At 33.2% G+C, this 11,234-nt stretch overlaps 1 protein-coding gene across 1 annotated transcript in view; it reads left to right on the plus strand.

Annotated features, from left to right (window-relative positions):
- The first annotated feature begins 2,208 nt into the window (after positions 1-2,208).
- LOC127861771 (uncharacterized) overlaps positions 2,209-11,234 on the plus strand; it is a 103,854-nt gene continuing 94,828 nt past the window's right edge. Inside the window, exons 1-2 of the mRNA XM_052400452.1 lie at positions 2,209-2,479; positions 5,280-5,367. Coding sequence (XP_052256412.1) covers positions 2,215-2,479; positions 5,280-5,367 — 353 coding nt within the window. The 5' untranslated portion in view covers positions 2,209-2,214. The remainder of the gene's footprint in view (positions 2,480-5,279; positions 5,368-11,234) is intronic.

The raw sequence follows: 11,234 nt of genomic DNA on the forward strand, positions 1-11,234 counted from the left end.
TTGATGGACCACGCTATCAATTAACTGAAAGCCAACGAAACTATATATATAAACGGTGGAAGAAATGCAGCCTGTATTAAAGCAACAATAGATGGTTGTTTCGTTGTAACATAACTCAAAACCAACCAGGAAGAAGCTGATACCATGATGATCATTCATGCAAAGTATGAAGCAGATATGGGTTCTACATCGTTGGTTATTCATTCTCCTGACACAGATGTACTTGTCCTGTTGCTCCACCATTACCATGATATTTACATGTCAACTGGAAGAGTAACTGTCCACACTGATTGTAGACGTTTTATACCAGTTCACAAGTTGAAAGAGAAAATGACAACGGAGCAGAGCAATATTCTCCTTGCCGTATACTGTATCACTGGATATGACAAAACTAGCGGTTTTTATGGAAAGGGGAAACGAAAGTTGTTCATAATGTTGATTGATAAAGCACACCAAAATCAACCAATGTGTGACATGGGCGAGGGATTTGTATTGACGGAGCTACAAAGGTCAACATGTACCAACTTTGTAATACACCTGTATTGAGGCAACAACAAACAGACTCTACATGAGTTAAGATGTACCAAGGCTAAGAGTTCTGTACATCCAAGATTCCTTCCACCGACTGAAGACAGTTTCACTCTACATCTACTTAGATGTGTGGTTCAGTTATGGATATGGCGACATGCAACCACCCCTCAACACCACCGTCCTGTCTTGTCAGACTTTGGATATGAATGTGACGGAACTGATGCAGGTCTTAGGCCAAAGCTGATGAGCCAGCCCGCTGCAGCACCATAGTTGCTGAATGACCTAGATGCGAGTGTTTGGTTGTAATGAAACGTGTGTTTGTTCAGAAAATCATCAACCATGTCCAGTAGCCTGTTTTTGCAGTGATAACACTCCGACAGATGATATCACGTTTACAAATATATTAACATTGACATCCGAATTTAGCCTCGAAATCGAAAGCTCCGATGATGAAAAATAATATTATCAGTCTTACATATTAGGCTATATATTGAATCAGCATCATATTTATATTTAAAAAGTGATTACCAATCTGTTCTATACCGTTGTGTGCATACATACTTCTCATGTATTTATTGAAATAATTTCATTTTCTCACTGATTCAAATTGTGATGTTGAGAAGTAAAGTATTTCATATTAATATAATATTTTAGAGTTAGGCAATATGTGATGTTAAAGAAAATTATGTCACACCAATAGGATAGGAAAGCTTTGATATATAATGGCATCTGCAGTGAAGACCTATCTTGTTCATATTGTGAATATATTGTTGAGAATTTGTTTCTTTTTTTATCTGTATTAAAGGTATTTGTATAAGAATGTGTATATATAATTTTGTTAATGAATTTATAGTTTTACAAACTGTATATGACGTATGTTCATGTTATGATAATACTTTGATAAAACAACAATGGTTTATACACAAATCATCTTTATATTAAGCTACAAAATATGTAAACGTATGACTATGTCGTATACTTAACACACTGTGAACATAGTTATCATTGTATAACAAAGTATACCTATATTCCGTATAAAGGGCTAATTTTAATCTTGAATTAAAATGTTTAATTTATGACGCAAGTTAATTCTGTTTACAAGTTCTCACTATACCTTTCTAAAAATAATGTTGAGCGATGTTCACTTTCAACTTTTTGATGATTGGTCGAATTGCTAACTCGAGCGCACGGGTTTTCGAAAAATAGTTTATACTTGTTTTTGTAAGCGTGGAACACACAGCGTTAAAAAATTTGAATTTTGATAAAAAATTTGATGATCGGAAGTTGTGATAAATTGGAGGAACATTTCGAGTCAGGAATCTTTTGTCAAGTAGAGATTGCTGACATCCTCATTTACTTAATTGTACGTTATAAAATGGACTCACCAATCGTTAGAATCATGTAAATATTAAATAGATTCATGAAGTACGAACTGTGACTTTATTCATTGTGTAAATAGTCATTGATGTTTTTTAAAAGTGTGTCTTTTTAATGTATAAACAATTGCAAAAAGTACATGGTGCGAATTCGACATCAAACCGCGAACAGTGCATGGTGCGGATACGACGTTTGGAAATAGACCCAAAACCAAAGACATTAAAAGTTCGTTTTGAGGATAAACATGAGTAATCGTTCCAAGAGGGACACAAAAAAATCAACTACAAGAAATTGAACGATTCAGGGATGGCAGACGTGGGCGAACATAATTTAAAAATAGAAAAGTCGACCGAAGTAACCCAGTTAGAGGCTACAGCAGAAGTACATGTAAACAAAAATGGCGTCCTACAGTTGCTCGAGGACGATGAAATCGATGAAGACGAGCTTTCGCACATGAAGGAAGAAATTGAAAATCTAAAGAGACAAGAAGAACAACTGCGCAAAAAACAGGACTTTCATGAAACAAAAAAGCAGCTGGAAAAACAGAAGGCGAAGATCGAATCCCTGAAGGGTAAAGTAAAAGTACTTTCTAACGGTAACACATACAGTAAAACTAAAAGTAAAAGTAGTAAAAAGAGTGATCATGAACATAAGCTTACAATTGATGACTTGAGAAAAGATAAATTACTTACAAATAAAGTTAAGAAGCAAATATCAAAGCTGGGTTTAATAGATGAATCATTATCTGAATCGGATGTTGACAGTGAATCCATTTATAACTTTTCAGAACAAGAGTCTGTGCATTCTAAATCTGATGGAGATTCTAGCTCTAATTCAGAAATATCCCAAATTAGTTCAAAACGGTCAGTCAAGGCAATTAAAAGTAAAAAGTCAGGCATTGCAATTACAGCTAATGATAAGGTTAAACATTCTCAAAGATATCCACACACTTACCTAAGATATGAATTTGTAAGCAAAAACATGACATTTGAAAGTTTGGATTTAAATTTATTTATAGCAGGAGAATTAGAAATATTTTTTGACTCTAAAACCAAATCAACAGAACGAAACGATAGATTAGAATTGCTGAAACGCATAATGTATCTTAGTATGACATATGAATTCGAAGGGCTGAAATGCTATTATGCGGCTGTGCTTAGAGAAATTGAACTCGGGAAGAAAAAATGGAATGATGAATTCCAGTACTTAGAAATTGCTATCTTAAACAAATTTCAAATGAAACAGTCAAGCAATATCAAAAAATCAATTTCGCCAACATTTAAAAGCAAGAAACCAGATTCTGCCACTGTCGGTAAAGAAGAGTCAAATGTGTGGTTTTGTTCGCTTTACCAGAGAAACAAATATCAACACAAAAACGATCACACAGCTGTGGTGAAAGGGAAAATGCGGTACGCCCTACATATTTGTGCCACATGTTGGCAAAAAGAGGACAAAAAGATTCAGCATCCTGAATGTTCACAGGAGTGTCCAAGTCGACTGATGTGACTAAACCATATTTCAAACAAATTTGAAAAAGACGATGTAATAATAGACAAATTTCTACCAACATATTGTTTTAAATCAGAATTAGATCATTTAAACTCACATTCAAAATCATGCAAAATATGTTCATGTACAAATAATTCTTATCATGATATGCAGGAGATGATAAGAATTCATGAAAAAGTTAAAGCTTCGGCACAATATAATTTTATTGGTTGTAAAATTCCAGTAAATAATAGAATCAATACAGAATTTATGAAGACAATGCTACATGATTATAATGATTAGACAGTGTGTGAATTGTTAAAGTATGGTTTTCCTATTGGTGTAGTAGAATATAATGATAAATTAGAAAACATACTTCCAGTGTGGAAGTATTATAACCATAGAGGAGCTAATGAATATCCAGAAGCTATGTTAAATTATTTGTTGAAAGAAAAGAGTTACAATGCTGTGTTAGGTCCTTTTAAATCTAATCCTTTTAGTAGTAAGTTAAAAATCTCACCGTTAAACTCAGTGCCAAAAAAGGATGTCTCAGATAGGAGAATAATTTTAGACTTAAGTTTTCCAAAAGGTTCTGCCTTAAATGACTTTATTAACAAGTCAGAATATCTAGGGGATTCTATAAATTTAGTGTTTCCAAAAATAGATGACATGTGTGAATTGATAAAAGCAAAGGGAAATGGTTGTTTGTTGTTTAAAAAAGATCTTAAACGGGCTTATAGACAGATAAACATTTGTCCCGGTGATTATAATTTAGTGTCATTCATATACAAAAAGCACATATGTTGTGATACTGTTTTATCCATGGGATTAAGGTCAGCAGCTTACATTTGTCAAAGAGTAACAAATGCTGTAGCATATATATTACTTACACTTGGTGTAATTGTTTTAAATTATTTAGATGATTTTGCAGGTGCTGAAAAAGTACATTATGCTGAGTTTGCTTATTTATGTTTAGAAAATATTTTTCAAAAATGTGGTTTGGAAGAATCTACAGATAAATCGGTAAAACCAATTACAAGAATGATTTTCTTAGGTGTTATGTTTGATACTATAAAAATGACTATGGAAATATCACCAGATAGGTTGATTGAAATATTGTTATTAGTGGAGAATTGGTTAAGTAAGGAAGTCGCTTCGTTGAAAGAGATTCAACAATTACTAGGCAAGCTGAACTTTGTTGGAGCATGTGTTAAAGCCAGCCGTATATTTATCAACAGACTATTGAACTGGCTTAGGGAGGTATATGCATTGAACTGTGAACATGATAGTCATGCAATACCAGATGAAGTGAAGTTGGATTTAAAGTGGTGGAAAACTTTTTTGCCATTATACAATGGTATTTCAGTAATTTCGGTAGAAGAATGGTCTTCTCCAGATGAAACCTTCTCGTGTGATTCTTGTTTAAGTGATTGTGGGGGGTTCTTTCAAGGACATTATTTTCATGCAACTTTCCCCACATTCATACAAGAATTAGACTTACATATAAGTCACTAGAATTGTTGACCATTGTAGTGTGTGTACATCTATGGCATATGACATTTAAAAGTAAAAAAATTGTAGTGCAATGTGATAACATGGCTGTGTGTATTGCTTTAAATTCAGGAAAAGCAAAGTGTAAATTTATGCAAAAATGTTTGAGAGAGATAATATTTTTTGCAGCTTTAAATGAATTTGAAATTAAGGCAGTACATATATCTGGTGTTGATAACAGGATAGCGGATCATTTGTCTAGGTGGCATTTAAATGAAAGTCATAGAAAGACATTTGAAGACATTACAAAAGAAGTTACTTTGTATAATAGTGTTGTACAAGAAAAGGATTTTACATTTATTAATCCTTGGTAGTGTATCATGTTGTTTCAGACAGACAGATGGGTCAACTTGGTGAGGAATTGAGAGCTTCAAATAGACGAGCTAATGCTGAGGGATCTAGGAAAAATTTGAAGATCCAGTGGGAATCATTTCTGTTGTTTTGCTTACATTTTGGGTTAGTTTTTCTTCCTGCTTCAACCCTTACTTTACACTTATATGTACAGTTTCTTAGTAGATCATTTAAATCAGTTGATTCAATTCGTAATTATGTAAGTGGAGTTCGAACCATGCATCAAATCCTTGGGTTTTCTTTAGATAAAGTAAATAATTTCATATTGAATCTAACCTTTAAAGGCGTTTCTAGAATGCTATGTCATCAAGTTAAACAAGCCTTGCCCATATCTCCCGAACTTTTGCTAAAAATGTATGCGGTACTAGATAATTCTGACATAAACTCGTCAGTTTTCTGGTGTTTATTTCTTTTCGCATTTTTTTTATTAGTTAGAAAATCTAATTTAGTACCAACAACATTACAAGACCTAAAAGATCCTAAATTCTTATTGAGGGGTGATGTGTCTATTGAGAAGCATAAGTTATTGGTTAAAATGAAATGGACTAAAACTATACAATTTGGACAACGTGTATTAAGCAGTCCATTAGTAGTTGTTAAAAATTCAACATTATGTCCCGTGGCAGCATTTAATGATATGATAAGTAAAATTCCTGCTGGACCTGGATCTCCTCTATTTGTATTGAAGTCAGGAAAACCAGTCACATATAACATTTATTTAAAAAAGCTTCGTGAAATTTTGTCAAAATGTGAAGTAGATCCAAATTCTTATTCTACTCACTCTTTTAGAAGGGGCATGGCTTCCTTTGCATTCAGATTAAACGTATCCGCTGATAAAATTCAGCTTTTAGGTGACTGGTCTTCAGACGCTTATAAGAAATATCTGCATATGTCTTTAGAAGATAAAGTTGAAATTGCTGAATTCATATCTGGACATATATAATAAAATGTGTTGAATAGTGTATATATATAAATAATTTTAATTTTTTCCACAGAAATCAGAATAGACTGATTCATTGTGCAGTCATGTAAAGGCAGTAGGTAAGAAACTGCATGTTGTCGTTAGATGTTTATATATGATCAGTTCTATAGGTTGTCTGTCATTGCTGCTTTAGTTAGCACGCTTTATATTATTTCAGTAATTGAATGAACACGCTTATTATGTGCTATTGTTTGATTGTGTTGCTTTTATTGTATTGTTTGTTTGTGTGTGTTTGGCATTATGTTGGCTTTTGCATGAATATTCTATGAATTATTACATGTGACTTATAATTGTCTTAAATGAAATTGTATGTATGATCAAATTATCTATTTGGTTTACATTACTTCTTGTTCGAATGGGAAATTCGATAATGATAATATTTGAATTAATTTCGCTGTGTTACAAGGACAATAAAAATTTAACTATTATTGAATTTGTCATTCATTGTAGTTATAATTTTATATAAATTCTCACTGAGGAAAACTTAAGGAAAGAAATTGGCTAATTTTAATCTTGAATTAAAATGTTTAATTTATGACGCAAGTTAATTCTGTTTACAAGTTCTCACTATACCTTTCTAAAAATAATGTTGAGCGATGTTCACTTTCAACTTTTTTATGATTGGTCGAATTGCTAACTCGAGCGCACGGGTTTTCGAAAAATAGTTTATACTTTTTTTTTTAAGCGTGGAACACACAGCGTTAAAAAATTTGAATTTCCCAGTCCCACCCTCCCAAATTAAGTAGTTTAATGAAAATCATTTTATATACATGTAATAGGTCATTGTGAGATAAGATAATTGCTAATTTGTTAATGCTTATTAACTTGCTTTGTGTCTATGTTTGTATAGTGCTTTGCAATTATAAAATTAATTGTTTATTTACATATTTAATATTTGTTTTCAGCTTGAATTGTTATTAATATATTGTATAATGCTTGTATTATGCTTTGAATGCTTTTGCATGAATATTCTATGAAGTATTACATGTGACTTATAATTGTCTTAAATGAAATTGTATGTATGATCAAATTATCTATTTGATTTACATTACTTCTTGTTCGAATTGGAAATTCGATAATGATAATATTTGAATTAATTTCGCTGTGTTACAAGGACAATAAAAAATTAACTATTATTGAATTTGTCATTCATTGTAGTTATAACTTTATATAAATTCTCACTGAGGAAAACTTAAGGAAAGAAATTCGAATAAAATTGAATTGATGTATAGTAATGGGTAACAAACTGTTTGATGTGTATACTAGTAATACACTTATTTGTATGCCCCCGAAGATGGGCATATAGTGATCGCACTGTCTGTCTGTCTGTCTGTCTGTCTGTCTGACCGTCTGTCCGTCACACTTTAAAAAAAAATGCTCATAACTTCTATGTCGCTTCAGATGTAACCTTCATATTTTGTATGCATGTGCATATGGACAAGGCCTTTCCATACGCACACACATTTTTACCGCTTCACATTGACCTTGAAATTAGGGTCCACGATTAGGTTTCGAAATCTGCGTTTAGGTTTCAAAAATGCTCATAACTTCTATGTCGCTTCAGATGTAACCTTCATATTTGGTATGCATGTGTATATGGACAAGGCCTTTCCATACGCACTCACATTTTTACCGCTTTCACCTTGATCTTGAACTTAGGGTCCGCGTTTAGGTTTCGAAATCTGCGATTAGGTTTTGAAAAATGTATGCATGTGTATATGGACAAGGCCTTTCCGTACGCACACAAATTTTGACCCCTTTCACCTTGAACTTAGGGCCCGCGTTTAGGTTTCGAAATCTGCGTTTAGGTTTCGAAAAATGCTCATAACTTCTATGTCGCTTCAGATGTAACCTTCATATTTGGTATGCATGTGTATATGGACTTTCCATACGCACACACATTTTGACCCCTTTCACCTTGACCTTGAACTTAGGGTCCGCGTTTAGGTTTCGAAATCTGAGTTAAGGTTTCGAAAAATAAAATGCTCATAACTTCTATGTTACTTTAGATGTAACCTTCATATTTGGTATGCATGTGTGTATGGGCAAGTCATTCTATACGCACACAAATTTTGACCCCTTTCACATTGACCTTGAACTTAGGGTCCGCGTTTAGGTTTCGAAATCTGCGTTTAGGTTTTGAAAAATGCTAATATAACTCTATGCCTCTTGAAGTATAACTTTCACATTATGTATGCATGTGTATATGGAAAAGACCTTTCCAGACACACACAAATCTTGACCCCTGTGGCCATGATCTTGAAGTTAGGGTCGGCATTTAGGTTTCGAAAATTTGTTTTGTTATTTAGCTGTCTTACATAACTATCAAATTGTTTTTCGTTGGCATGTGTCATCCTATGGAGACAGTTCTTGTTGTGTTTAAATTGTGTTTAATATTGTGTTGGTTAACCCTAAAACACACGTATGATAATTTGTCAGCCATCTTGACTGCTCGTTTGGCTGCCATATTGAAATTGCAATCTTGTGTATAGTTCAGATTGTTCAAATGTTCAAACCATAATAATAAATATAAATTTATTGAGCAAACAAAACCCGGATATGATAAAGCGCTGCTAAAAACCTCAGGATCTGTCTCACTGAAGTGCATATACATTTTCCCCACCCACTGTATGGTGCTTCTAAAACAAATTAAAACACATTGGAACATATTGTTTAAAGCTTTTTTGTTTATTTGTATTTATTTAATCCACTATATCAAATATTACAATAAAAATACTACGATACATTGCTTAATGTACACTGGCTCAACTTCTTATAACTTCAAACAGTTCGGTAAGTTAAGTAATATGTTCATATAAGTTAGTTAATTGTATTGTTCGTCCGTTATTTATAAAATAAAAATTGCATTGTTCGATCATTGTTCTCGACAGTTTATGTAAATGGATATTGTCATGTTGTATTAATTCACAGTGTCATCTAGGCTGGTTTTGATTTACTCGACCTGTCACGAAAGTATTTTAAACGTGAATTCCTAAAAAATATTTACACAATGGTTCCTAGCAGTGAAATTAACTTGAATGTGTCTGACACATGTTTGAGAAGTATATCAAAATAATTAACTTGTCACGAAAGTATTTGAAACGTTTGCGTTTTCGTCACAGCACAATTTGTATAGATTGGCGACTTGTCCGATAATCGGATGTACTGAACATGTGTTATTGCATTATTCGTGTACGAATGCTTTATTTGAATCTGGTGTTAATGACATGAAAACCCTAACAATAAAATATATAATAGTCAATAAAAGGTCAAGTTAACCCCTGATTAATTATCACGACAATTATAATTTCAAATTATACTACATTGGTACCAAATAAATTCATGTTTAAATATCTTATGTATTATAAAACAACGAGTTTTCTATTTTGTCGATTCAGCTGAATTTTCACTTTGTTATGATGTTTTTTTAAATACTTAATTATAAACTTGTGTGTGGCGAAAATACGTCTAGAACACGGAATTAGATTTTATAATTGAATTCCGTTTAAATCCGAATTTCTTTTCAATTACAAACCTGTAATTTAAACCTCATTTCGTTCGCAATGTGCCGTGTCATGTTGTAGTGGTAAGTATTTTGTTAATTCACTGTCCATTCGATCATGTCAATCGCGATAAATATTACTTAAAATTGTTTAGTGTATGTGTTGATAGTAAACACAGGTATGTATTAACAATAGATTTTTTGTGTATACCAATAAGTTGTCCACGGTATACACACGCATTGCTGATAGCAGTTCATATACTAGATCATCATGGTCATGAAACTTACACGTCGAAAACATTTATTTTGATACAGTAAGACTTCAACTTTCATATTTGTTATAGTAATATCGAGTTTCTGTCCAATGTCGTTAATATAATGAAATGAAATGACTCACGCGTAGGTTATAACAACAAAGGTGAATAGCTCTACACAATTCTTCTTACGATACATTTAATAATTTTGCCATGTAAAATTATTACATTACCGTTTGAATTATATATGGGCCGTGCTCTGTGAAAAAGGGGTTTAATGCATGTGTAAAGTGTCGTCCCAGATTAGCCGGTGCAGTCCGCACAGGCTCATTAGCGACGACACCTTCCGCCTATATGATATTGTATGTTTCAATAAAGTATCTTCTTAGCGACAATCAAGTTTAGGCGGAAAGAGTCGGCGGGAAGAGCTTGCGGACTACACAGGCTAATCTGAGACGACACTTTACGCACATGCATTAAACCCCCTTTTCACAGACCTCGGCTTATATGATTTGTGCGAATTCCAGCGCGACTGGTGATTACTAAGATCAGATCTGGATTGTTATTGTTCGCAAAAAACACGAAATCAACATTTTGGTTTTAAGATCTGCGAGAGATTAATAGGCAACGTGGGGAAACACAGTTGACGGGTTTTCGCGTTTTCATAACTGAACATAAGCTGGATGCAAATGGATTAAAATTGCTTCCGGAGCAGAACTAATATTCCAAAAACGGTATATTGTGGTAAGAGCTAGAGAGGTAATTCAGTCTTGCATTACATTCACATGAACTCATCGCGAACAGACATTCCGGAGAGTAAACCTCGCCTTGTGCTGGATACCGAGTTCTTGTCTTTCTGACATGTGTGCAACCCACAGCACTTTGCATTATGAACCACAATAGAACATCAAATGGTCAAGCATAAGTATGGCATAATCAGCAATTATGAATATAAAAATCGGTTCAATAATCGAGTGCCGTTTGTATCTTACCAACAAATCTTGATAACTGAGGACGGATTTGCAGATTTTTTGCATGAGTTACATAAGTCTCTTAATTAAGACAGATTCACCATACTTCCAATTTGTGGCTACGCTGTTAACGGAAATCGATTGCTACAACTTTAATTATATATATCAACAGAGTTTAAATGATGTAATGAGTTTGCTATAATTGGCAATTAACAAACCTATTTGAA

The sequence above is a fragment of the Dreissena polymorpha genome, chromosome 16, assembly GCF_020536995.1.
Source record: "Dreissena polymorpha isolate Duluth1 chromosome 16, UMN_Dpol_1.0, whole genome shotgun sequence".
Classification (NCBI taxonomy): domain Eukaryota; kingdom Metazoa; phylum Mollusca; class Bivalvia; order Myida; family Dreissenidae; genus Dreissena; species Dreissena polymorpha.